Below are 26,788 nucleotides of genomic sequence, written 5' to 3'. Positions count from 1 at the left end.
GTCTCAAGGGGGCAGGGATGTCCTCATCCCCCCAACCCCGGCAGACAGGGCGGCACACAGCAGGTGCTTAATGAACACACACCTTGAAGGAGTGAATAACATGGTTTATTGCACAGATGTCACCAGCTTCTGAGGCTAAGTACTTTACCACCGATTATTCTAATTAAACTAAAAGAAGCTCTCGAAATTAAGCACAGCTAGGTTTACGATCCGCGTGGAATAGCTGCAGGAGCCAAGGTTGAGGTTAAGGCTACAGAACAAGTGTGCAGCTGACCACAGGGCCTTCCAGCTCAGGGCTCGCCATGGATCTCACTACTTCCCTAAAGAGGGGATTGGGGGGGGCAGGATTTGGAGAGGCCACCCTGCAGAGGTAAGGAGAGACCTGGAATCTGGTGTCAGGAGACGTCTGGGTGGCTGGAGGCTGCGGCTGGTGCTGGTAGAGCACGAGCTGGCCTCGGCCGGGAGGGGCCAGGCAGGCCAGTGTGGACTTGGCCGGGGAGTTGAGGCCTGCCCTTGGCTGCCCTCACTAGGGAGGCGTTTAGTGGCAAAGTAACCCGGAGCTAGCCCGTGCTCTGCTTCCCGGGCCGAGCCTGCCCTTGGGTGCGACCTCTCATCAGTAAGAAAGCAGGGCATCAAACCAGGGTGGCTTTGGCCCTGGGATATTTAGGGATATTTCCCTAAAGTAGCACCTGGTCCTAAACCACACCCAGAAGAGGCTGTGGGGACTCTCACCCCAGCTCCTGCACTCACACTTGAGCCGCTGCAGCCTCCTCCAGGCTGGCCTCCAGCCACAGCTGCCCCTGCACCTCCTGCCAACCCCTGAAACATGGCATCGTCCTTCTATGCCACGGGATAAATCCAAAAGGTCTGGCTGGCCTTGAAGGTCCAGCACGGGCGGCCCCTCTTCCTCAAGCCAGGGCGCAGGACTCATGATGGAGTCCTCAGCCCAGACGTGGCTGTGAAGGGGGAAGGTTTCCTGGTGGGACGTGACACAAGCAGAACCAAGGCAGGAGGGGTGCCCGGTTCTAGGAGCTGACCAGGGCTGGGGGCAAACCCTGGCTGCTCTTAGGTCCCCAGAAGCGGACAAAGGTCCAGCCCCACCCCATTCACAGCTTTGGAGTCACAGGCTTGTGCCACCCGGGCAGCTGGCCTATCCTCTTTCAAAGTGAGGCTCTGGTCCCACCTGCTCCAGGGAGCCTCTCTGACCACGCCGGGAGGCTGGTCTGGCAGTGACTGCTGCCTGTCGGACTGATTTTGTATTGTCAGCCCAAGGAGCTTAGCACCAGCTGCTCCTTAGTGGTGTGGTGACTGTTAGCACTGAATGTCCCCCGTGGCTGGAGTTTGGGGTGCATGTCCTCTTCTGTCCCTTTCAGAGGTAAGTGTCCTCACACAGAGGGTGGCGGTCCACAATCTCACCAGGTGACGGGCTCGAGGCGCACGGGGCCGGGGCAGAACCTCTTGTGGATCAGACCACAGCTGCCCGCCCCCCCACTCCCTCCCCAAAAGCCAGGGGGCCTGTTAGGCACCCGTCCCGTTTAGACGGGGGGAGGGCAAAATCTAGAGAAAGGACTGTGTAAAGGAGCAAGGAGAAGGAAGGGAAGTTGTTCCCAAGATGTGGGCTGAGGGTTTGAAGGGTTGGCTCAGCGGGTGGGCGCCTTCTCGCAGGGCCCCGAGAGGCCTGTCGGGAGTCAGTGGAGGAGGCTGAGGTCCTGGTGCAGGTGTGGGACGAATCCTGGGGTGAGTCCCTGCTCCCACCCCCGATGCTGACTTGTGAAAATTCCCTGCAGCTGCGGCCTGCACACCTTTAGCCTGTCGGGTACAGGGGGAGACTCGGCAGGGTTGGGAGAGGGGTCGGGGAGGGCTTGGCAGAGGAAGGGAACAGAGCAGGGGCCCGCTGTGCAGCCCAAGGACTCTCAGCTCTGGCAGGAGGGGCGCAGCAGCAGGAGAAGCGCGCCCAACCTCCTCCCAGCCCGGCGCCTGGCCCGGCTTTCGCTGCGAGCAGGGGGAGCAATGGCCCCCACCCCAGCGTGCTGGCCCTCCTGGGGGCTCGGTCCCCGGGATCCCCCCCGAGCTGGGCCCTGGCCCTGGGCACGGATGCTCGGCGGTGACCAGACCTCTCAGGACTTGGGGTGCTGCTTCCCGGGGCCCCTGGGCGTCTCCGGAGGCGGGGCATCTAGGGCCTGTCTCCGGATGAGCTCCGAATAGAGCCTGCCCTTCTTTAGGAGCTCCTCATGGGTCCCCACCTGGAGAGAGGAAGGAGGGCAGACGGTCACCCCAACCCAGCTCGGAGTTCAGAGCCCTCGGAGGGCCAGCTTCTCATGAGCCGTTGGGCACGGCTTCGCCTAAGCCACTGTCAGTCCTGAGGAGAGTGTGAAACCAAAGCACAGCTGAGTGCGGATCGCCACTGGCGCATCTGCATTTGTCAGCTTAGCTGGATCGTGGAAGAGCATCTGGGTGCCCCTGTCTTTCTTACAGGGCCCAGTGCGAGTGGCCAGGGGGCTGTGAGCCGGGCCCCATACAGCCCCCGAGCCCTGCTGCAGGCCCAGCCTCTGGGGTGCTGCTCCTGCCTGGGCCCTGATCAGGGTCCCTGGTGCGGCCTCTTCTGTGCCTCAGCCCCTGGGCCCCTCCCGCAGCAGCGAACGCCTCTCCGAGAACTTTCCCCTTTGACCCTGGGAGCCACGCTGCAGCTCTACTCACCGCCCCGCCCCAGGGGACAGAGAAAGAAGCTGGGGCCCCGAGAGGCCAGGGCTTATCTAAGGGCAGAACTCCTGAATCCACATGGGTGCTGCTTTCAGACTATGAGCCCCAGGCCCAGGGCCAGGCCAGACCCTCACACAGCCCGGCTGAGCCACCCGTTCCGCTGTGTCCGTGGCTGAAGCCGTGCCAGCCCACCGCCCTGCTCCCGGGGCCCCAGCTGACCTCGCAGACCCGGCCATGGGCCAGGACGACGATCTGGTGGGCCCCACGCACGGTGCTGAGCCGGTGGGCGATGACCAGCACGGTGCGGCCGGCGCTGGCGCGGTCCAGGGCCTCCTGCACAAGCCTCTCAGACTCCGAGTCCAGTGCGCTGGTCGCCTCATCCAGGATCAGCACTGAGGGCTGCTTGACGAGGGCTCGGGCGATGGCCAGGCGCTGCTTCTGGCCACCAGACAGGGTTGCACCCCGCTCGCCTGGGGAGGAAGGGGATAGGGCGGGGGCCTGAAGGGGCGCTCAGCTCTGCACTTGGGGGCGGCCCTGCAGATGGCCACCGGGGCCGCCTGGCACTTCCCATCTGGCCCCTCAGGGCCCTGCCCTGGCCCCGTGCGCATTCGTCCTGCCTCTCTGAGGGCAGGGGTGACGCCTGGCAGCAACCCGATCCCGTATCCCCGTGCAAACGTGCACACGTGCACACGCGCTCACACGATGACAGGGGTCGCGCACGCAACGGGGCTCAGTGATGCCCAGAGGTGTCGCTGGGCTCCACCCACGCACCAGGGCAGGGGCTCGGAGCCATGACGGGCCTGGGTCCCACCCCCCGCCCTGGCCCAGCAGCGCTAGCCGCCTTCTCCTGGCCTCCGGGGTCTCTGCTGCTGTGGGGACATCCAGGATCCAGATGTGACTCCTGCGGTGGGGTAGGGGGTGGCAGAACAGTGGGATTCAAAACCCACCTGGGCATTCTGGGAAGACCATACCTGGGGTCCAAAATGCCCACAGAGAACAGCAGAGGTGGCAGCGTGGTTGCCAAAAAGAGCCTCAGGTGACTCTGCAGTCACAGAGCGGGAGGGCAGTCTGCAGCCCCGGACAAGCCCGCGAGTGCACTGGGTCGGGGGTACAAGGAGCGTGCCCGAGAGGAGTGGGCCCGGCTCCCAGTCAGGGCGGGGTCCACAGGAATCCGAGCAGTGAGTAACACGGGACACGAAGGACGGCTACCCACAGAGGGGGCACCACTAGGAAGGCTAAGCTCAGCCAGACTCAGGACTAGGTTTCGAGAAGATTTGAGAACCTTGGATATGCCTGTGCCGTGAGATATGCTGGAACATTCTGCAACAGAGCCAAGAGACTCTGGACGATAAACATGAGCCCAAAGGCTGAAAAAAAAGACCTCTGAGATGAACACACAAAGTGCAAGCCGCACTATGAAGACTCCAGCGTGATGCTACAGTATTGCAATGTTCCAGAACCACCAGAGCCCTCTTCTGGGTAAGTCGGAAGACAGACTTGCTCAACCAAATCCATCCCTATGGATAACCAGGGGGAGCACCTTTCGTTGAAGGATAAAAGGATACAGAAGGATAAACAATTACAAGGAGGTAACACCCCCTTGCTTCTGGTCAGGTCTTGGGAGCTGACGTGGTGAGCTCTGAAGAGTCCCCACGTCACGGAGCACTCGCGCCCCTGCCCTCCGTCACGCTCCCGTCCCTGCAGCCTGGTTGTGCCTGAACTGCATGGGCCCTGTCTCCCCTGTCCCCACAGAGTCGTCTCTGACCCACTCGGCCATGGTTGTTGTCTGGTCTTCCCCGATGCCGTGCCTGTGTTCCTGCCCCCCGGATCCCAGCCTTGCACGTGGGCCCCGCGGACCCCAGCAGGATGCTTTCTCTGAACTCACCCACGACGGTGTTGTAGCCCTCGGGGAAGCTGGTGATGAACTCATGTGCGTTGGCTTCCCGGGCAGCTGCGTAAACCTCTTCGTCAGAGGCGTCCAGCTTCCCGAAACGGATGTTCTCCATGATCGTTGTTCCGAACAGGACTGGCTCCTGGGGGTGGGAGGTGGAGGGTCCATCGGAAACATTGATTTTGTCCTGAACCCCTGAGGGGCGCATCAGGAGAGGCTGTTTCGGCCAGAACAGGACCACTTGGAGGGCAGGTAGGGGCAGTTCAAAGTTACAGGTCAAACACAGACAGAGAGGTCCATCAAAGGGGGGAGAAGCCGAGCTCCTGCATGGCACGGAGCCCCTCGGGAAGGGGAGCGGGAAGGCGGCTGGGAGAGCAAGGCCAGCTGGCCCGGCAGGGTCCCTCCTCTCTGGGGAGATGGGCAGGGAAGGGTTTTACAATTTGGCTTTCTCCTGCCAAAAGGGCGCCCTCTATCCACACTTGGGGGGTGGGGGGAGGTGGACCCTCGCTGGGAAAGCAGTGGGGCTGAGAGCTTCAGAGCGGGGCTGCGGGGCCTTGCTTAGTGGGTGGGTGAGCCACCAGCAGTGCCCGGCAACACCGTGTGGTGTCCAGACCTTTTGGACACCACAGAACCCAGGGATCCTAAAACGGCAACCCCATTTCCACCTGCTTAGACCTTTTACGTTGAGGAACAGAGTTCCAAGGGCAGAGCTGCAGTCGTTGGGACCCCAGTGAATGCCGGGGACCAGTGAAAGAGAGCCAGCTCGCCCCCCAGTGCCCCCAGGAGGGCAGCAGGTGACGGGGCTGGGAAGGGGAAGGGGCCCAGGCCGCAGGGACTGAGAGAAGCAGGCACCTGGCTGATGAAGCCGATGACCTGACCCCGGAGCCAGGAGGGGTCGAGGGTGCGCAGGTCCTGCCCATCCAGCGTCACCGTGCCCGCCGTGGGGTCGTAGAAGCGCTCAAGCAGGGAAGCCACGGTGGTCTTTCCTGGAGGTTCGGGAGGGGGCATGGGTTTCTGGAGTGTGTTCCGGGAGAGGGACGCCCCCGGTGGCAGTGGAGGGGCCCCTCCTTCCACACTGAGTGGCTCCCACAGGGAGAAGTCACAGGTGGGAGGGTGGCGGGCTCCTCTTACCTCCCCCGGACTGGCCCACCAGGGCCACGATCTTGCCCGGGGGCAGCGTGAGGGTGAAGTCTCTGAGCACGTGGAAGCCAGGGCGGCAGGGGTAGCTGGGAGGAGCCAAGAGACCCTCAGTCAGACCGGGTTCCCGGCCCCTTGTTGCCCGGGTCCCTCCCAAAGTCTCCCTGCACCCCCGAGGGGGGCTTACTTAGAGGGAGACATTGACCCACAGGTCCCCAGACAGGCTCCCTCTCCCGCCCTCAACCCGGAGAGAACCACCCCTGCGCCCGCCACTGATGCTGACCTGAAGCAGACGTTGTGAAAGGTGATGGAGCCGCGCAGGTGCTCCCTGGGGATGCAGTGGCCCCCGGACAGCGGGATGCACGGGCTCAGGGTCATGTACTCGAAGACCCGGGTGCCTGCACTGAGGCCCCGCACCACCTGGGGAGGGGGGTTAAAGTCTGCGTGAGGGAGGCAGGGGGTCCCAGGGAATGGGCAGCATCTTCTGGACTCCCACTTGGCGGCGGGGGAGGGGCTTGCGGTATCCCCTCCGCCCGACACCCAATTCCCACGGCACACAAGTGACATCAGTGGCTGACGGGACTCCAGCCCAGGTGCTGTGTCCACATCCTTGGACCCACCCAACTCTGCCACTCACCTGACCAAACAGGACAGAGAGGTTGGCCATGGACCTGCGAGTAAAAGAGGAGTGTTGAAAGAGGGGGACGAGGAGAGCCTGAGACAAGGCGGGCCGGCGCCAGAGGGGCAGGTCTGGGTCTCAGCCACGTGGGGGACGTGTTCGGTGAGGCGAGGAAACAGGCGGCCGGAAGCCAAATGCAGAGGTAATTCCCTAAACCTGGGGCCTTAGGAGCCCTGGGATCCGGCACCCCTCGGGAGGTCACCTGGCAAGTAACTTCCCCTTTCAGAGCCACGTTCCCTCCTGCCCCGGATGCGGCTGACAGTCATCAGCTACCTGATGGCCGGCTCCAGGGAGGAAACAGGGAAGGCAGGCGCAGGGCGCAGGGCGCGGTGGGGCTGGACTCCACGCTGCCCGCAGCCTGCAGGGAGGGGCTGTGAGGCCCACCAAGGGGGTCAGACCTAGCGCTGTCCACTCCCGGGGGAAGCAAGGGTTAATGAAGGTGGAAAAAACCATGTTACTCCTTCTAGAGAAAGAAGGAAACAGAAGACATTGGACCACAGGGGGAACTCTGGGGGGACCCCAGACAAAATTCCCTCAAGACATGTCATCACGGGCTCCGCCCTGTGTGAGCGGAGGGGCAAGTGTCTGTCTGTCCAGACGGTGGGTCGCCTCCTCGTCGCCGTGCGGGGCTGCCGGGGCTGCCGGCTGCTGGGAGGAAGGTGAGTCACTGCTCCTGAGTCACCAGCCCCCGGCTTAGTCACGGGCCAGGCCAGCCCATGACTGTGCGTCTCCGATTGTGCATGCGGGTTCTTCTCGAAGAGAAGAAGAGGCAAGACTGACTCCCCAGGATCTCACTTCTCCCAGCACCGGGGGTGGGGGAGGGGGGAGGAGCCCGCAAGGAACCGGCCCGGAGAACCTCCCGAGAAGGAAGAGGCAGGACAGCAAGTTAGTCTGCGCCTGAGGCCTGTGGCTGGGGAAGCCGCCCCACCTAGCACCTAGCAGCCTGCGAGACAGGCTTTCTGAAGTCTGTGACACAGCTCTGCCAACTGGCTAGGCAGTGCAGCGGGGAGGAGAGGAAAGGGTCTGGACGCAGGCCATAAAGGGGAGGGGGCCCAGGGCAAGGCGCGTCTGAGGGAGCGGGGCCAGGCCTGGGACGGATGGCTGCCCTCCGCCGGGGGAGGCTTTCTGCCCCTGCCCCGTGGAGCACGGTGGGGTGACCGTGAAGGGAGCCAGTGGTGTTCGTCCAGGTCAGCACTGGGGGAGGGGCAGCAGGGGGCGGCCCAAGTTCCACCTCAGTACAGCCAGACCCTCTTAGTGCCAAGGCCACCAGGGATCAGTTCCTGGGCCTCCGGGAAGGAGGGGTGAGGCTGCCCAGGACCAGGGAGGGTCTGAATGGGCCCAGATTAGGAAGCACTGAGCAGACACGGGTGGCATCTGGTCTCTGGGGAATGCTGGGTCTGGGGCTGAGAAAGGGAGTCTTTTCTACCTGCCTGCCTCCGGCTTAGCGCCATTCTGCCCAGGACAATAATAAGAAGGCCGATGGTGAGGGATTCTGGAAGAAACGGCTGACACTGACACAGGTGGTAAGACACGGGGCAGAGCCACGACACGACGACCATCGGCATTGGGAATGACGAGGAAGGGACCCAGAGGGGCATCTGAGCTGATGTTCTATCTTCTGGACGTGGTTGGCCGGTAACACAGGTCTTCACTCTTCAATTATCTATTCTATCATGTTTACTGTCATTGTTTATCTAACGTGTATTTATGTTTTATGTGTTTTGGTATATGGGGGGGAAACAGTGAGGAGAAACAGCGGAAGAAGCTGCTAGGAACTTAGCTTGGAAGGGACAGGAGAGAGGAGGAGGCCTGCCCTGGGCACTCGTGTGGCAGAGCCAGCGGGGAGCTCTGGTGCCTGCGGGCAGACGGGGCCGGTGGAGCCGTGGACACGGTGAGCCAGCAGGGTGGGACGTGCAGGGGAAGGTCAGGCAGAGGGTGGGAGGCCAGCTCTTAAAAAGCGTGTCAAAGGTGGCCTATCCATACATGGAGTCCTATTCAGCCTCAAAAAGGAAGGCAGTTCTGACACCTGCTCCAAAGTGGCTCAACCTGGGCGAGGTCATGCTCAGTGAAATACGCCCGTCACAAGGGGACAGATACCGTATGATCCCACCTAGATGAGGACCTAGAGCAGACAGATTCAGAGACAGAAAGCAGAATGGGGGTTGCCTGGGGCCGCGGGAGGGGGGGAGGGGGGTTCTATAGGTGCAGCATTAAAGTTTTGCAAAATGAAGACATTCTGAAGATGGATAGTGGTGATGACTGCACAATGATGTGAGTGTATATAACGCTACTAAACTGTGTACTTAGGGACTTCCCTGGTGGTCCAGTGGTTAAGATTCTGAGCTTCCACTGTAGGGGATGCAGGTTCGAACCCTGGTCAGGGAACTAAGATCCTGCACGCCGTGTGGCATGGCCAAAAAAAAAAAAAAAAAAAACCACCAAAAACTGTGTACTTAAACACAGTTAAGAAGGTAAATTCTGTTATGTGTATTTTACAAAAAATTTTTTAAAAAGCCTTGGGGGATTTCCCTGGTGCCACAGTGGTTAAGAATCCGCCTGCCAATGCAGGGGACACGGGTTCGAGCCCTGGTCTGGGAAGATCCCACATGCCACCGAGCAACTAAGTCTGTGCGCCACAACTACTGAGCCTGCGCTCTAGAGCCTGTGAGCCACAACTACTGAGCCTGCGTGCCGCAACTACTGAAGCCCACGCGCCTAGAGCCCGTGCTCCACAACAAGAGAAGCCACAGCAATGAGAAGCCTGTGAACCGCAACTAAGAGTAGCTCCCACTCAGCAATGAAAACCCAACGCAGCCACAAAAAAAAAAAAAAAAAAAAAAAAAAAAAAAGGCTTGGGACTTCCCTGGCGGTCCAGTGGTTAAGACTCCGCGCTTCCACTGCAGGGGGCACGGGTTTGATCCCTGGTCGGGGGACTAAGATCTCGCATGTCATGCGGTGTGGCCGAAAAAAAGAAAAGAAAAAAGAAAAAAAAAAGGCTCATCGAAGAACTGTCTGGAAGGTGAAGATGGCAACTGCGTTTCTGAGTGTGCGGTCAGCGAGTTAGGATGCAGGGGCTGCTGGGAGCCCCGAGCGGGCTCTGGACGAAGGCACGGGCTCCCCATCCCCAGCCCTGAGCTTCGCCGGGGGACCCGGTAGCTGTCCCCGCAGCAGACTGGCACCCCCGGCCCCTGGCCCAGCTGGGCCCCTTAGGAAAGGGAACGGCCCCACACTCACCTCTGCACTGTCTGCGAGGCCACCAGGAAGGACATGAGGTCTCCCCCCGTCAGCTGCTGTCCGGCCACGAGGGAGCCCCCGATACACAGGGTGCCCAAGACCATGCCTGAGTGGGGCAAGGACAGGGGTTCAAGGAGGAAGCAGCGGAGGGCGGAGGACAGAGCCTGGCCCACGTGTTGGTCCCCTCTGGCAGTCCCTGCGGTGCTCCCAGCTGACTGGAATTTAGGTAAGTCACTTGACTGGTCTCTGCCTCTGTCTTGTCATCTGGCAACGAGTGGGTTGGGGGCACCTCCACGGCTCCCTCGGGGGCGGCCCAGCAGCGCGCTGTACACGGCTCGGCTGTGACACTGGGCCTCCCTGCCCACTGCCTGCCGGCGACAGCAGCCTCCGTAGACCGGCTGAATGGCCCTCGAGAGACATGTGAAGGACCTCGGGCAGGTGGAGAGCTGCCCGTCGCCCTCCCTGCTGGGGCCCGTCCTTCGCTCCTCCGAGCTCAGCCCAAGCCACAGCCCAGGTCCCCCGGCGGGTCCTCGCTCACTCACAGTTGAAGGCGATACTGGAGAGCCCCTGGAACAAGGCGATGCCTCTGCCCAGCTCCTCCGCCTTACAGCGGGACCCCCCCAGCTCCGCTCCATAGAGTCTGCGACAGAAGCCGAGCCCAGCCCTCAGGAAGCAGGCAGGCTGGGACGCGGGGCGGGGGGAGGTGCATCTGGGGAGGCCGCCCCCCTGCCACCGCTCTGGGCTCCACCCCTGCCCGGCACTCACTCCTCTTCCCGCTGCTCCATGGCGAAGGCTCGCACGGTCCGGACGTTGCCCAGGGCCTCATCTGCCACAGCCGTTGCCCTGGCGACCTGCGAGGAGTCCAGGAGTCAGGGAGCCAGGATGGAGACAGGGAGGGGTGACAGAGGAGTACAGGGCAGAGAGGAGGAGGACGGGCGGGAATTCTGGTACCTGCTCCTGACACTGGCGAGACAATTTTCTGAGAGCTGAGCCCATCAGGGTGCCGGCGCCCATCAGGGCAGGCGTGGCCACCATCAGCAGCAGGGTGAGGCGCGTGGAGAGCATGGACAGGGTCACCAAGCAGCCGGCCACCTGCGTGCAGCTTCGCAGCCCCTGGGGAGTGGAGAGGAAGGCTGTCTGGCATCAGCAACGTGATGTGGGGGGCTTAGCAAGAGTCAGCTGGCTACAGCTAGCTCTCCACTCACAAGGCCAAGGCCATAGGTCTGACCCCTTGGAGGCCAACCGACAGTCCACTGGTCACAGAGCGTAACCCCTTCCTGATGAGCTGGCATGAAGGGGCGGGGTGAGAATGCCTGCGGACCAAGGCGTCCTCCCCCTGGACAAATCCCACTTTCATTCTCTTCTGCTCTAGAAACTGAACAGAAAGAGAATCGCCTGGGGAATTCCCTGGCCGTCCAGTGGTTAGGACTTGGTACTTTCACTGTGGGGCTCAGGTTCAACCCCTGGTCGGGGAACTAAGATCCCACAAGCTATGAGGCGCGGCCAAAAAATAAAAAAAGAGAGAATTGCCTGGTGATGCCACCCAGGGACGGCTAGGGGTCAGTGACAACGTGGGGGGAAGAGGAGAGGACATCAGGAATAGAGCAGAAAGCCATAGCTCCCTCTCCTGTCAGCGTGCCAGGCATTCCGGGGGCAAGGTGGTGATTCTGCTCTGGGCAAGCTGGGTCAGGAAAGGCTCTTGTCTGAGCCTTCCTTCTTGGGAAGGTTTTCCGGGGAGGTAGGATTTCAGAACAGGAGAGAAACAGCCTGTCCTGACCTTGGACGCTGCCGTGGCTCCTCCCTGCTGTGAACTTCCCTCTTCCCTCACCCACACCCTCACCAGACAGCAGGTTTCTCGCTTCGGGGTGAGCCTGGGCGCAGGGCCCAAGGGTGGGGCGGGGCGGGGGCTGGGCAGGACCGGCCTGCTGCATCCGCACTAGGGAGCATGCGCGTGTGAGGGAGCGTGGGGGGACCTGGGCGCTGACCTGGGAGATGACGAGTTTGAAGGATGATTTAAACTCCTGCACGTCAGTCGTCAATCGGCTTACCAACTGCCCTGTCTTTTTAGCATCGAAGAAAGCAATGTCTTGTCTGGCGGTGGGACACGGGGACAGCGGGTGGGGGAGAAGAGGGAGACACGACCTCAGGATGAGGCCCCGCCCCTAGACATTCACCCAGAGCCCCCGAGGGCCCCTTGGTCCCCGCCACCACTGCACCCCACGGCCCGAGGCTGGCAGTACCGGAGCAGGTTGCTGAAGAGGGCCCTCCGCATGTCCGCGGCCACGCGCTCGCCGACGCGGGACAGCAGCACCAGGTACCCGAAGGTCAGCAGGCCCTGGAAGAGAGGCCAGGCTCTGAGGGGCGCCCGCGCGGCTCCTCTGGCGGCCCCCGGGCCCTCCCTTCTGCTGTACCTGGAGGCCGTAGAGGATGAGCAGGTGGGTGCCGAGGCTCCGGGACTCCGTCAGGAAGCTGCCCACGTGGTCCCTCGTATACTTGGCCACGATCTCCACCAGCTGACCCAGCAGCAGCGGGATCTGCACGTTCACCAGTGCTGCGCCCAGTGCCAGCTTCGGGGGTGGGAGACAGATGTTTACAGGGGGACCATGCTCTTCCCTACGCCTGGCCCTTCCTCTCCCACTACTGCCCATGCTCTGGGGGCTCCTGTGTCTCTCGGAGAGTTAAAGCCCAGCTGCCAGCCCACGGGGACCCCTGGACCCTGTTCACCCAGCTGCCCTGTGCAGGTCCTCCTGGTGACCCCCAGCTCCGCTGCTTCCCGAGGTCTCCTCTGAGATTCGGCCAGGCAGGAAAGCTGTCCCTAGGCGGCTCTGGCTGGGGCTTCCGCGAACCCCTGGCTGGATTCTTCCCTGTCCCCGGCGTGGGGTGGGGCGGGAGAAGACCTCACCACGACGGCTGCCCCCAGGACCAGCAGATGGGGGCGTAGAAACTGCCAGAAGAGCTTCCAGTTGAAGCGGGGCTCCACGACACCGGGTCCGGAGCGGGCCGGAGGGGCCGCTTCTGCCTCACAGAGGGCCACAAGGCCGCGGCGGGGGCACTTACTCAGGACCACGGGGCCCAGCAGGACTGCCCCAACCCAGCGCCAGGCAGAGGGGCTGCGGCCGGGAGCTGGGGGGGCCCGAGGGAGGCGGGCCCGGAGCTGGGCCCGCAGCCGGGCCACGGCCCCGAGGAGGCAGGAGCTGGGGCGGCCATCGCGGGACCTGCAGGGAGAGAACGGCACTGAGGGCTTGAGGGCCCAGCTGGCCCTCAGCTGAACAACAAAGCGGCCGAGCTCTCGGCTCCGCCCTCTGGAGAGCAGCAGCCCCTCTCCCGACGGCCCACCCTGCCCTTCTCAGGGTGGCTCTTAAGCAACCTCAGTTTCTGAGATGAACACGCCCGGTGGAAAGCAATCGAGTGGTAAAGGTGTTCTCCCTGGCTCGTCTCTCAGACGGCGGGCCCTAGCCAGTGACCATGTCCAGCCCCTGCTCTCTCAGAATCACAGGACCTCAGAGCTGGACAGCACTCCTCTTACAGTGGAGAACACGGAAGTTCCCAGTGAATGCAGCTCAGAGCGGGACAGTGCCCCCCGCCTCGCCAAGTCATCAGTCCGCTCTGTTTGATCCTCACATCCCTGGGAGGAAGATGCCAGTATTCTCACTTGATAGATGAAAAAATCCTGCAGGGCTGAGAGCTGAAATCGTTTGTCCCCAAGCAACAGAACTAGGACAAGAGAGGAACCCTGCTGTCTGACTCCAGAGTCCAGGCTCATCCTCTGCTGCCACGTGTGATGAGCCCAGGGTTACGTGTGGCAGGGCCAGGACTGGACCCAAGTCTCTGACCACTGGTCGGAAGCTTATTATATATCCCATCGCCCCGTCTCCTTCCTGGCCTTGAGTGCTTATGTGACAACGCAAGGAAGGAAAGGGTGACGGACTCCCTCTCTGTCAGCTGAAGGAAGAAAAAGAAATAAAATCCAAATAACGTATCTTGTCATCTTGGATAGGCCAAGATCACCCCTTTCCTGCAGTTTCGGTACCTGTAGATGGCAACGTAGGGCCGCCAGCCTACTGTGCACCAGTGCTCTGCTCTGAGGAACAGAAAGAGGAGGCGAACAGTACAGACCAAGTAACTACCCTGTGGTAGTTAAGCTTTAGTGTGTGTGTGGATACAAACAACTAACGACAAAGCTTGCTGAGGCTGGAGGGTGGGGGTGGGGTGGGGGGAGTCATTACCGTCCTTTTAAAACACCTGGGCTTGAGAGGGCAACGAGGACCATAATCATAATTGCATTTTTTTTAATTAAAAAAATTTTTTTTTAAATTTATTTATTTAATTTATTTTTGGCTGTGTTGGGTCTTCACTGCTGCGAGCGGAGGCTACTCTTCCTTGCAGTGCGCGGGCTTCTCATTGCAGTGGCTTCTCTTGTTGCAGAACACGGGCTCTAGGTGCGTGGGCTTCAGTAGTTGTGGCACGCGGGCTCAGCAGTTGTGGCTCACGGGCTTAGCTGCTCCGCAGCATGTGGGATCTTCCCGGACCAGGGATTGAACCCATGTCCCCTGCATTGGCAGGCAGATTCTTAACCACTGCACCACCAGGGAAGTCCCCATAATTGCATTTTAAAGATCATAGCAGAGCGGAGTGAGCTGGAGAAGGACAGGAGTGGCTATAGGGAGGGCTGTTAGAAGCATAAATTATCTGGCCAAGAGTATATGGTAGGACGATCAAAGATCCAAATGAGATTATTGATGAAGAGAGGCTTTTAAAAAACAAATAGATGAAAGGTTTCTTCTTTACTATGATGGTCTTTCATATTTCCAGACCCTCCTAACTGCACACTCCATCTCATCCTTCCTTGTTTCAGGGAGGCCTTGGCTTCTTGCCACCTCTATATTACACCTCCCCCGACCCCATCCACCTGCCTGTCTTCCACTGTGTACTTTATATCTATCCAAAATATAAACGGAGAAGCTCAATGTCTTTCTGCCCTGTGTAAATGCCCCTCTTCCCCATTAGACCATATATTCCTTGACGGCGGGAAGCCCTATCTTATTCACCACTGTATCCCCAGCACTTAGCAGAGCTCTTAGCAGAACATATCAGTGTTCAGCGAATGGTTATGTTTGTTGAGCACATGCTCTCATTAGAAATGCAGAACAATCTGCCCTGACTCGCTGCTGCAGCGTTTGCAAGGTTTTAGACTTACTGTGGATAACAGTAACAAATATGTTTTACGTTGCGATCCAGCACAACGTCACAGAAAACTGAAATGCTTCACGAAACAATACTTCCCCTCATTTTTTTTGGGCTGTCCTGTGTGGCTTGCGGGTTCTTAGTTTCCCCACCAAGGATTAAACCCGGGCCCCGGCAGCGAAAGCGCCAAGTCCTAACCACTGGACCACCAGGGAATTCCCTCCCTAATTTTTAAAATTAATTGATTCATTTATTTTTGGCTGCATTGGGTCTTCGTTGCTGTGTGTGGGCTTTCTCTAGCTGAGGCGAGCGGGGGGTTACTCTTCCTTGTGCTGCGCAGGCTTCTCATTGAGGTGGCTTCTCTTGTTGCGGAGCATGGGCTCTAGGCGTGCGGGCTTTAGGAGTTGTGGCACGTGGGCTCAGTAGTTGTAGCTCATGGGCTCTAGAGTGCAGGCTCAGTAGTTGTGGTGCAGGGGCTTAGTTGCTCCGCGGCATGTGGGATCTTTCCGGACCAGGGATCAAACCCATATCCCCTGCATTGGCAGGCGGATTCTTAACCACTGCGCCACCAGAGAAGTCCCCCTACTTTGTTTTTAACATGTATTCCATTATATTCACTTTTAAATGATTCAGACTCACTAAATTCACTTTATGATCTATTGTGTTGTGACCTGACGTTTTAAAAACACTACACTATGAACACACAAATACTAAAACATTGTTTGATGTCTTTACTGGAGTTTCGCTCTAGTTAAAAAACATCGACACCCTTACTCTTTTCCTAAGGACTGTTTTCAAGCCTTTTAATAATTTACCATGGCCACTTTCCAACTTTTCTCATCTTCTCCAAACTAAGGTCTAAGCAGTGCTTGGTCACTGCCAAGAACTGGCGGATTACTTCCCAGCACCGGTACTTCTAACTGCAGCTCCGCCCATCTCGCCCTCCATCAGTCAGATGGGTTTTCCAAAGGACACAAGTCCACATCCACCCGCCCCTACGAATCTGCTGCCTGCCTGGCTCTCGGGTTCTTCACTCCAGGATTAGAAAGGAATCAGTCGCTTCTCATAAAGCATTTACAGCGGAGTGGCAGTTTCAGGGTACATGTTCGTTTCCCACCTGTGTCTTTCTCTCGAGACCAACGTGTGTAGACCATACAAGAACACATACATACGCGTTACCAAATTGACTATCTCTGCTGAGAGTATCCCGATTTAGGAACCATTTTTGTTCAGTTCACACTGAATCTTTGGAACAACAGCAATACTAAATGTCTCTGGACACTAATAATTTTTGTCCACATCGCCAGACCAATTCCAAGAACGAGGACTGGGGCCGGAAACGGGGGCCCGACACCTGTGCAGCACGGCGCCCGCTGGTGGGGAGGAGACCTAGCGTGGTCACCGGCCAGAGCGCCCCCTCCGTCCAGCCCACACGCAGATACAGACGCGCCGAGCCTCCTGCTGGCACCTGGGTCTCCCAGTAAATAATTGAGGCCAATCCCCGGGGGAGTGACATTCAACCCCGGGCCGGGCCGGCCTACAACTCCCAGCAGGCCTTGCGCGAGCCCGGGACTCCATCTCCCGGCGGTCCCCACGCCCTGCCGGCGGCTCAATGGCCCGCGCTCCCAGTAGGTTTGTCCCTTTTTACCTGACGGCCGAGAATGTCTGGAAGCGGAGGGGTAGTAGCGGCTTGCCTGGGACGGGGCTACCCCGAATCCCGACCCGAAATAAGTGCACCAACATGGTGGGGGGAGAACAGGAGCATCCGGCAACAGCAGCTTCACTCTTACTCCACTGACTGCTCCATGTTGGCTCCGGTCCCCATCCCGACAAACCCCTCGCGACTCGGCGATGATTGGTGGAAAGAAGCATCAATTTCATTGCAAGCTGTGATTGGAGAAAACCTTGTTAGCCCCCCCTTCTGGAACTGTGATTGCAGAGTGACGCCTGTCTCCCGCCCCCAGTTCCGGGCGGGCCCTGCCCTGTGCCGGCCGGCCGGGTCGGCTATGGGGTGACGTTTTGAGGGTGTGCAGAGTGCGTCCCCCCGCCCTGGGGTATCCATAGTAACGCGTCAGCTGCTGACCTCCGGGTCATTCTCTTATGGGTGCTCCCAGCGGACTCTAGATGTTCCGGAGTCTCCAGGGAGTGTAGACCGCTGGTTCTGGGCGACTGAGGGACAAAAATCGTTTGGAGTTTTTGCAAAACATGTGCACGTGCTTTGCCACCCAACCCGCTCTCCTAGGCGAGTCAGAGCTCCGGGGACGGCAGCCACATATATTTGGGGGGACAAAAACCGTGGTGATTCTGATAAGCTGCCCCTACTCAATGGTTTAGAACCGCTGGCGCGACCCTAGATCCATCTCTCCCACATATGCCTTCCTACCGCAGTTAGGCTGACTGTGCCTGAAGCTGCCACCGCACAGCTCTTACACCTCTGTTTCGCTCTTAGTTATTTCTTCTGTGTAATTACTTGTTTGCATAGCTGCCTCCCCACTGGGCTGTGACTTCCTTTCGGGTAGTGGCTCTGTCTCATTTATCCGTCCCCTCCTTCCCCTCCAAATGCCTGGCAGGGAAAAGTGTCCTTAATAATAAATTGACGTGAATTGGGGCCGGTGGTAGGGAGGCTGTTCATCGATGAATCTGGAGTGAAACTGGGTAGGAAAACGTGTCAGGATTAGTCTGAGGTTGGGCTGGGTGAGGAGGCTGTATGGGAGGGTCCTAAAGTGAGTATGGTGGAATATCAGGGTGAGTGAGGTTGGGGAGAGACCAGAGGAAACCCCACATATCTGATTTTGACAGATGTCTCAGAGAGATCATGGGAATTTCCTAGCCCCTCTGCAGTGTGGGATTCCATTTTGGGCACCAGGAGTCTTGTTTTCATAGCTCTGCCTCCTGCTCGGGAATAAAGCTATGCAAGTCCTGAGCTACTATGACAATTCCCCTCCCAGGAAGGAAGCACAGGTTCCTCCTCTAAGTTCCTCCAGTGGGCAATCTGGGATGTACCCTGTTCCTCTGTCTCCATGTCTTGGACACTGGTCCCTACATCAGCACTTGGGCTTAAGCCCTGGAGGCCCTGACACCTGGGTGGCTGAGTCAGCACCTCAGGAATGGACTTCAGTAGGAAACCTGATGATTCAGGGCCTCAGGAATGGCATTGGACAAGCCACCATACCAGATGCCTGGGCCTCCGCCTCCTCCTTGAGGTGGCAACAAGGAACTCAACTCAGCTCATCCCTGGGGCATCCAAATTACCTGCCCTTCCAAATTCCAGACCTTCAGCTGCCCTCTGCTGGGTCAGCCCTGATGCTTCTCAGGGGGCCCCCAAAACTGGATCAGAACTTGGTAGAGAGGGTTTCAAGAGGATAAATAAGTAAACATAATAGAGCTTCTGAGGAACCCCACTTTCCTACTGTGAAAGCTCCAAGAACCACCTCACATCCAAAATAATTGCCTCTCCTCTCTTCACTTGCTCCTACTCCTCAGTTTCCCCCACCCTGGCTGCAAAGTCAGACAGTCTCCCCTTTTCCATTCCTTAGCACTGTCGTACAAGCAAAACGTGTAGCCTTTTTCATTTTCTTTTTTTCTTTTTGTTTTTGGTCTTAAAGTGTTTCTCTGTTGATCACTCTGTGTGTGTGTATATAGGGAGGGGAGATAAGTTGTTTTGTTTTTTTCTGAGATAAGGTTTTAAGAAACTAAAGCTGTGTATCTTGGCCCCGTAGCCCTATAGTCCTCACTAGGATTCTTTCTGTCTTTGTTCTTGGCTGCTGCTCTCTGGCCTCCCCGCTTTAAGTCCGTGGGGGGTCTGAAGGTGGGACCGTGGGGATCTCCTTCCATCTGCTGCTTGTCTGCTCCTGTCTCTCAAGGTACTGCCCTGCCAGGCATGGAGGTGGGGCCCTAAGAGGTTTGGCAGCAGGTTGCCCTGGAAGGGGTGTGAGTGGTCGGACTGGTGACTGCGAGTTGGGACGCCTGAGGCCTCCCCCAACTGAGTCACCGGGCTGTTGTTGTCACCGTGCTGGTTGTTGAAATCCCCGCTCAGCAACGCAGACCTCTTCGGAAATAGCAGCAGCTCCCATCCTTCCAAGCTTTCAGGAGATGCCGCTGGCCTGATGGTGAGGCAAATGGGTGGGGGGGTGGGGTGGGGTGCGGACCAGGGGGCAGCTGGGGCGGTGGGGAGACCTGGGGCGTGGATCCTTGCCCCTCCTCCCCGTGCCACTGCCTCCTCTTCCTCCTCCTCCTCCGGGTCGGGGACCTGGGGGAGGGAGGGTCTCCATCTTCTCTCTGGCCCCTGCCCCTCACACAAAAAGCACCCCTTCCTCAGCTCCTTCTTCAGCCCTGGGGCCCCCCTTCCCAGCGGTGCAGGCCCCAGGGGCTTCTCAGCCTCGCTCTAGTACCCTCCCCACTCCCGCTACCCCCGCCACGCAGCCCCGGCCCGCAATGACGCCCATCTCTGCTCCCCCTTCCTGGGGGTCCCACTCTGCCCCTCCCCCACGCCGATGCCCCCAGGACCCTCCTGGGCTGCGGATAGGCCCTCTGGTCCCTGAGCAGGTTTATGAGCGGCTGGATGACTGTGATCCTGAGGGGTCCCAAGATTCAGCCCTCCATGGGGAGGAACAGCAGCCCCTGCTTCATGTGCCTGAAGGGCTCCGAGGTGAGCGGGCGGGTGTGGGGCTGGGGAGGGCCTCAGGGCTCCAGAGTGTCCCCCGGGCTGGGCCTCTGGCAGAGGCTTGAGGGCACGGAGTCAGGGGAGTCCCAACGCTCTCCCCTCTGTGCCCAGGCTCCTGGCACCACGTCCAGAACCTGGACAGCTTCTTCACCAAGATATCCTTTTGTGCTCTGCCTGGCAGAAGGGGCACGGGAGGCAGGGAGACAGGGGTGTAGTGGGTTGGGGACTTGGGGGCTGAGGAGTCGGCGTCCTCAGGAAAGGCCCATCATGCCGTAGGCTTAATTCTTGACGCCCTGCCACATCTACAGCTACCACCAGAGGAGTGGCTTTGCCTGTATCCTGCTGGAGGATGTCTTCCAGCTGGGGTGAGATGCTTGTCCCAGACCCCAAGGTCTTCCCCTTGCTTCCTCAGCAGTGCCTGCTGAGTCCGCCAGCGCCTTCCCAGGCAACCCAGGGGCTCAGCAGGATGGGTTAATCGGGGCGGGCCTGGAGGCTGGGGCAGGAGCCCTCCCAGCCCTCAGGCCTGACCACTGCACTCCCTCCTGTCCCAGGCAATTCATTTTCATTGTCACCTTCACAACCTTCCTTCTTCGCTGCGTGGATTACAGCGTTCTCTTTGCCAACCAACCAAAAAACCGAACAAGACCTGGGTCGCTCCACAGCAAAGTGACCTTGTCAGATGCTATCCTACCCTCATCCCAGTGTGCCCAGCGGTGAGTGACAGCTGGTGGGGGAGGTGACGGGGGAGAGCAACCGACAAAAGCCTCCCCTCCTTTTGTTCCTTGGTCTAGATCAGCCATTCTCCAAGTTTTTAGTCTCAGGCCACCTTTAATACACTTAAAATTGATTGAGAACCCAACTCCCAAGAGCTTTTGTTTATGAGAATCCTATCTATATTTACCTTGTTAGAGATTAAAGCTGAGAACAGCTTTAAAACCTAAGAACGTACAAACACACATTCCATCGACTGTGACCATGATGTCACGTAGCCTCTGGAAAAGGCCACTGTATACTCTTGGGAGAATGCGAATGAAAATGGCAGAAAACCTTAATATTATACGAAAAGTTTTGACTTTGCAGACACTCACAAGCGTCTGGGGACCCCCTAGGGCCCACACTTTGAGAACCACTGGCCTGGCTGGGTCCCCTCTCCAGGACCGCCATCGCTCCCCAAGCCTGGTCTCCCTTGCCATCGGGCCCCTACTTTCTCTCTTCTGTCTGCCCCACCCGGCACAGGATCCGCTCCAGCCCCCTGCTGGTCTTCCTGCTCATCCTGGCTGCTGCCTTCTGGCTCTTCCAGCTGCTTCGCTCGGTCTGCAAACTCTTCAGCTACTGGGACATCCGGGTGTTTTACAGGGAGGCCCTGTGCATGCCCTCAGTGAGTTGGGTGAGCGTGTCTGTGGAGGGGTGCCATGTCAGGGGGCAGAGGATGGGAAGGAGTAAGGGGGCTGTACGGACAGAAGGATCCACTGGGGAGAGGGCAGAAGGCCTGAGTGACACCTACCCTTGGCCCCGAATAATGTTAGGAAGTGGGGTACCTCCCCTTAGAACACAAGGTCCTTACTGTTGTGGAGCGTAGTTGATGTAGATGGTTATGGAAGATGAGGTACAGTCACGTGCTCGTGGTCCAAACAATGGGTCTTTAGAGGGAGGGCAGTCACCTGACTTTACAGAGCAGGAGGAACTGGGGTTGGGCTGGGAAGGTTAGGAGGTGGGGAGGCATTCCAAACCCCAGGCAGGGGAAGCAATGAGCATCTTTGGGCAGCAGTAAGGAGACTGACCCACCAGCCTGCAACTGAGTGTTCAGGCTCCTGTCGGTGAGCCCACCCCACTTTCTGGCCCCTGTTTGCAGGAAGCTACTTCGTCGGCCCCTTCACTGTCCCTGGTCACGCTTCGCTCTTTCCTCTCCGTCTTGCTCCTGCTCCTTCTGGCTCTGCACCCAAGTTCTTTCTTTAAGGCACAGCGCAAAGGCTACCTTCAGCAGCCGGCTCTCCTTGCTCCTCTCAGCAGTGCAGAGCCTTTTACACAGCCCTCCTGTGCAGCAAAGGGGAGAGGTTCTCGAAAGCCCACCTGAGTACGGAAGCACAAGCCATAGCACAGGGAAGAGCCGCGAGGGCTGGGGATGGAGGCAGGGAAGATCAGGAGCTGGACCACTGCTCCTCCAGGAGGTGCCTGACCCTTCTCTTTCTCCTTCCTTCTTTCCCCGCTTCCTTCCAGGGGAAAGGGAGACCCTGGGATGGACTGGAGAGGCTGGCCTGGAGGGACTTGACTAAGCTGGACTGGGGAGGCTGGGTGAAACTGGGCGAAAATGAGGTTTGCAGATGAGCTCCAAGTGAGATCTGACAGCCTCCACCCCAGATGGGGACACGGCCATTGTTTTGGGAAGGTTAATCCGATGGAGTGGGATGGGGCGGGGTGTGTGTGTGTGTGTCTCAAAGCATGCTGAGGTAAAAGTGTGGGGGCTTCTGGGCCCAGCGGGCTGGTACCCTAGGAACAGGCAAGAGACTGCCTTGTTGCCTGCAGCTGTGATGTACCTTTCATGTGTAGGGCTGTGGGCATGGGGGGGCGAGCGGTGGCCAGGAAAACCTGCTCTTAAGGAGCTGAGCTCAGATACCTGTAGAGTTTGGTTTATGAGCTGTTCCTGGGAAGCACATGACTCACGGCCTCAGGAGGGGCAGGGCCCTGAGGAACACAGTTCAGAAGGGGACGTGGGGAACTAAGAGGTGCCCCTTGTTGGTGGCAAGGCGAAGGGAGGGCGAGGGGGCAGAAGGCAAAAGGTGGCAGCTTTCGTGCCCGAGAGACACTGGGTGAGGACGGCGGGGATGCATCTCTGGTCACGGGGAGTTTGGGCATCGCCGTGGAGAGGAATCCAGGTGGCTGGCGCTCAGGCGTCCCCTCTCCGCAGGAGGAGCTCAGCTCGGTGCCCTGGGCAGAGGTGCAGTCCCGCCTCCTGGCGCTGCAGAGGAGCGGGGGGCTGTGCGTGCAGCCGAGGCCGCTGACGGAGCTGGACGTCCACCACCGCATCCTGCGCTACACCAACTACCAGGTGGCGCTGGCCAACAAGGGCCTGCTGCCGGCCCGCTGCGCCGTGCCCTGGGGAGGCAGCGCGGCCTTCCTCAGCCGCGGCCTGGCGCTCAACGTCGATCTGCTCCTCTTCCGCGGGCCCTTCTCCTTCTTCCGCGGCGGCTGGGAGCTGCCCGACGCCTACAAGCGCAGCGACCGGCGGGCCGCCCTGGCCGCGCGCTGGCGGCGCACGGTGCTGCTGCTGGCGGCCGTGAACCTGGCGCTGAGCCCGCTGGTGCTGGCCTGGCAGCTGCTGCACGCCTTCTACAGCCGCGCGGAGGTGCTGCGGCGCGAGTCCGGCGCGCTGGGGACGCGCCGCTGGTCCCGCCTGGCCCGCCTGCAGCTGCGCCACTTCAACGAGCTGCCGCACGAGCTGCGCGCGCGCCTGGCCCGCGCCTACTGCCCCGCCGCCGCCTTCCTGCGCGCCGCCGCGCCCCCCGCGCCCCTGCTCGCGCTGCTCGCCCGCCAGCTCCTCTTCTTCGCCGGCGCGCTCTTCGCCGCGCTGCTCGTGCTCACCGTCTACGACGAGGACGTGCTCTCCGTGGAGCACGTGCTCACCGCCATGACCGCGCTCGGGATCGTGGCCACCGTGGCCAGGTGCGATGGGGGGGAGATGTCCGGGGAGGGGGCATTCCTCTGTCCTGGGGCTGAGCCTCCCGCGCATCCCCTACCCCTCCCACCGCTAGTGGCCCCCCAGCCCTGCATCCCAGCCGCGCATCCTCTGAACGGCAGGCCCCTTCTCCACCCCGATCCCGCCCTCTAGGTCTTTCATTCCGGGTGAGCAGGGCCAAGGGCGTCCGCCGCAAATCCTGCTGCCGGCGGCCTTGGCGCACATGCACTACCTCCCGGAGGAGACCGGCCCTGCCGGCAGGACCAGCGCTTACCGGCAGATGGCGCGGCTGTTGCAATACCGAGCGGTGAGGGTCACGCCCGTAGCGGGGCTGCGGAGGAGGCTTGGCTGCCCGCGGCGTCTGGGGACAAACGGGCTCAGGGCTGGCCCTCCCGGGCGTCGGGGAATGAGTGGGTTGGAGGTTTCCTGCTTGGCGAGTTTGGTTGCCCTCAGCAGCCCTTCCCAGCCTCACCCCTGCTTCCCCAGGTCTCCCTCGCGGAGGAGCTCCTGTCGCCTCTCCTCACCCCACTGTTTCTGCTCTTCTGGTTTCGCCCTCGCGCCTTGGAGATTATTGACTTTTTTCGTCAGTTCACTGTAGATGTGGCCGGGGTTGGGGACATCTGTTCCTTTGCCCTTATGGATGTGAAGCGCCACGGCCACCCTCAGGTGAGAGCCTGACCCTGGCTGGGCGGGGCTGTGGTTTGGTCGGAGTTTGCTCGCCTCACTCAGAGCAGAGCTGCGTTCCACCCCCAGCTCCACTGCCTGCCACCTGTGACCTCGAGTTAGTCGCTTCACTTCCCCTTAGGGCCCTCATCTGTCAAATGCAGACAGTGACTAGCCAGTGCGTGGGACTGTTAGGACGATTACGTGAGGTGACGTGTGTAGAGCCCTGCCAGAGGTCCCAGCATGTCGTAACACCTGTAAACGGGAACGAAGACCATCAGAGAGGCCGAGAAACGTCTCGGTCAGTGGACGGGGCTGCAGTCAGGCCAGCCCTGGTATCCAGTGCGCACAGGTTTGGCAAAACACTGAGGTCACGCCCCATCCTAGTGCTGAGTCTGGACCCAGGTGCAGTTCTGCGGCTGTGTTTTTGGGTGGTCTTGAGCTAGTCCCCATTCTTTCCAGTTCACCTGGAAAGAAGGAATGGGGGGCTAGTGTCTCCCGTCCTGCCTACCCCAGGGGGCACCCACTGCAGCTATAAAAGTGGTGTTCACGGGAGTTCCCCGGTGGCCTAGTGGTTAGGATTTGGCGCTTTCACTGCCAGGGCCGGGGTTCCATCCCTGGTAGGGGAACTGAGATCCCACAAGCCACGTGGCACGGCCAAAAAAAAAAAAAAAAAAGTGCTGTTGGCGGCACCTGAAGGACTGTGGTTGCTTTCAGTGGCTCTCGGAGGGACAGACGGAGGCTTCACTGTCAGAGCGTGCCGAGGACGGGAAGACTGAGCTCTCACTGATGAGGTTCTCCCTGCTTCATCCACAATGGTGCCCCCCAGGCCACAGCTCCAAGTTCCTGGGGCACCTTCGAGGCCGGGTGCAACAAGACGCGGCCGCCTGGGGCGCCAGCTCGGTTCGCAGCCCCCCCAGCCCCGGGATCCTCAGCAACTCTGCCTCCCCTCTGGTGAGTCGAAGCCTGGCCTGCCCTGCTGCCCTCACCCCCCGGCCCCTCCCCTCCCTCTGCCTCACCTCTTGTATTAAGAGGCTTGACAGCCTGCTCTCCTGCCTTCCTTAGACCTCCGCCTCCCCTCCTGTCCTCTCTTCTGACCCTCTCTTCTCTTGCGCGCAGCAGGAGGCCTTCCCGGCCAACCTCTCGATGCAGCCCCTCGGGCCCCCCCAGGACCTGAGCCCCATAGTCCCCTGCCCAGCTGCAGCCACGGCCAGCCTCCTGGCCTCCATTTCCCGAATGACCCAGGACTCAAGGTGAGGGGTGGGGGCCTGAGACGCAGGGAGCAGGGCTGATGGGGCTGATCCTCCAGGAGAAGGGTGCAGGGGCATGGTGGGGGGGGTGATCAGGAAGGGGAGGTGAAGCCTGGCCCTCCCTGGGGCATGTGGGGACCGGGGGACATGTCTTTTTTTTCATCCACTGTGCCCTCTGTTCTAGCTGTGTGTCCCCAGGAGGCACTGGGGGCCAGAAGCTGGCCCAGCTCCCAGAGCTTGCGTCTGCTGACATGAGTCTCCACGCCATTTACTTGCACCAGGTGAGTAGAGGGGTGCCAGAAAGAGAAATGCGGGGAGAAAGCAGCTGAACAAAATGGAGCGTGTGGAGGGGCTGGAGTGTAAGGAATTACCCAACAGGAAAGAACACAGTTCAGAAGAGGGTGAGGGGAACTAAGAGGTGCCCCTTTTTGGTGACAAGGCGAAGGGAGGGCGTGGGGGCAGAAAGGGAAAGAAAGGTGGCAGGTTTTGTGCCCGAGGGACACTGGGCGAGGACGCGAGGACACGCGGCTGAGGACACGCGGCTGTTCGCACTCCTCTCCTGTAATCCTCTTAACAGCCCCACCCACTGGCTAGTCTTTGTCCTCATTTGACAGATGAGGGCCCTAAGGGGAAGTGAAGCGACCAGCTCGAGGTCACAGGTGGCAGGCAGTGGAGCTGGGGGTGGAACGCAGCTCTGCTCTGAGTGAGGCGAGCAAACTCCGACCAAACCACAGCCCCGCCCAGCCAGGGACAGGCTCTAAGCTGAGGGTGGGGGAGGAGATTTCAGCACCCTCTGCACCGAGCCTGGGGGCTGGGCCTCAGGCTGCAGGGCCGGAGGGAGCCCCTCATTCTCCTCCTTTCCGTTTAGCTCCATCGGCAGCAGCAGCAGGAACTGTGGGGCGAGGCTTCAGCCTCCTCCCTGTCCAGGCCCTGGTCCAGCCCGCTGCAGACACTCTCGCCGGAGGAGGAGAAGCCATCCTGGTCCAGTGGTGAGGCGCTCAGGGTGTGCGGGGGACAGACCCCGGGTGAACCGCAGGTATCATGGCACTGCCCAGCTGATGGCTTTTCTCACCAGGCTCCAGTCCTGCTTCCAGCCCCAGACAGCAGTGGAGAACCCAGAGGACCTGGAATCTGTTCCCTGGAGGGTTTCAGGAGCCCACAGACACCCAGAAGGAGCCTGGCCAGGCCACTAGCACCGACTGAGAGGGCTGCTGACGCTCAGTATTGTCTAACGGGTGGAGGCGGGGCAATGAGTAGGACACTGGGTGGAGTCAGACTCGGAGTGATGGGAACAATGGTGGGAATTTGGGGTGATGGGGATGGTCATCTCTGGAACCTAAACCCCTGGACTGCTTGTCAAGAGTTTTGCCTCCCCCAGGTTCCCTGGCTTCTTCTCCAACCACAGGAGATCGGATGAGGTAGAGTGGAAGGGCACGCCGAGCCCTCTTTAAAGACCCCCATGGATGCTTTAGCTGGGCAGAACTTGGGAGTCAATGACGAACTTGCCCCGGAGAAGAGAGAAAGGGTAGGAGAGGAGATGCCCAAGGCATCGGGAAACATGTCTTAGAGACAGTCCTCACATGGAGAGGCTAAGAGACAACTATCTGTCCTGGAGTGGTCGTCTGGGAAGAAGTGCCCGAGGGACCTCAAGTTGGAGGGCAGAGCCAAGATGGAGGCCAAGCTACACCTAAGGGAGCCATGAGGGACTGGACCT

General features: G+C 59.9%; 2 protein-coding genes and 1 pseudogene across 4 annotated transcripts; 2 read left to right on the top strand and 1 right to left on the bottom strand.

The window, feature by feature from the left end:
• Positions 1-83: 83 nt before the first annotated feature.
• On the bottom strand, positions 84-16,731 carry ABCB8 (ATP binding cassette subfamily B member 8). 2 transcript variants are annotated; one of them, XM_082398887.1, is made up of 16 exons: positions 16,474-16,676; positions 12,544-12,856; positions 12,053-12,208; positions 11,882-11,976; positions 11,627-11,732; positions 10,593-10,754; positions 10,407-10,492; positions 10,184-10,281; positions 9,642-9,747; positions 6,366-6,399; positions 6,012-6,148; positions 5,723-5,817; positions 5,444-5,577; positions 4,586-4,733; positions 2,920-3,170; positions 84-2,243 (listed from the first exon to the last, which is right to left on the bottom strand). In XM_082398887.1, the coding sequence occupies exons 1-16, from the start codon at positions 16,566-16,568 to the stop codon at positions 2,118-2,120; spliced, it is 2,142 nt and encodes a 713-aa protein (XP_082255013.1). In that variant the 5' UTR covers positions 16,569-16,676; the 3' UTR covers positions 84-2,117. The 2 variants fall into 2 exon arrangements, with proteins under 2 accessions (XP_082255013.1, XP_082255014.1); XM_082398888.1 differs by lacking the exons at positions 84-2,243; positions 2,920-3,170 and having other exon boundaries at positions 4,698-4,831; positions 16,474-16,731.
• Positions 16,732-17,554: 823 nt separating this feature from the next.
• LOC309631883 (autophagy-related protein 9B pseudogene) lies at positions 17,555-20,047 on the top strand (annotated as a pseudogene). The gene is made up of 3 exons (XR_014249548.1): positions 17,555-17,570; positions 18,940-19,473; positions 19,600-20,047. The product of XR_014249548.1 is annotated as an autophagy-related protein 9B pseudogene (transcript).
• Positions 19,774-26,401, top strand: ATG9B (autophagy related 9B; the record flags this gene model as incomplete). The annotated part of the gene is made up of 11 exons (XM_082398763.1): positions 19,774-19,853; positions 20,040-20,201; positions 20,725-20,866; positions 22,394-23,148; positions 23,315-23,468; positions 23,648-23,827; positions 24,542-24,778; positions 24,944-25,077; positions 25,259-25,355; positions 25,943-26,063; positions 26,150-26,401. Coding segments are annotated over 11 exons (2,190 nt in total), but the record flags the coding sequence as incomplete, so codon positions are not given.
• Positions 26,402-26,788: the final 387 nt, after the last annotated feature.

Source organism: Balaenoptera borealis (assembly GCF_965194805.1).
Source record: "Balaenoptera borealis genome assembly, chromosome: 7".
In the NCBI taxonomy this organism is placed as follows: Eukaryota; Metazoa; Chordata; class Mammalia; order Artiodactyla; family Balaenopteridae; genus Balaenoptera; species Balaenoptera borealis.
Note: the sequence above shows the minus strand (reverse complement) of the source record. Positions and strands in the feature narration are given on the sequence as shown.

Bases quoted from the DNA above. Each gene is read 5' to 3' on its own strand.
- ABCB8 (XM_082398887.1), bottom strand. From the start codon at position 16,568: ATGTTGGTGCACTTATTTCGGGTCGGGATTCGGGGTAGCCCCGTCCCA. The intron at 3,171-4,585 runs GTGAGTTCAGAG...CTTCCTCCCCAG, and splicing joins GGGCTACAACACCGTCGTGG to GCGAGCGGGGTGCAACCCTG. The intron at 2,244-2,919 runs GTCAGCTGGGGC...TCCTCTCTCCAG, and splicing joins CCCATGGCCGGGTCTGCGAG to GTGGGGACCCATGAGGAGCT.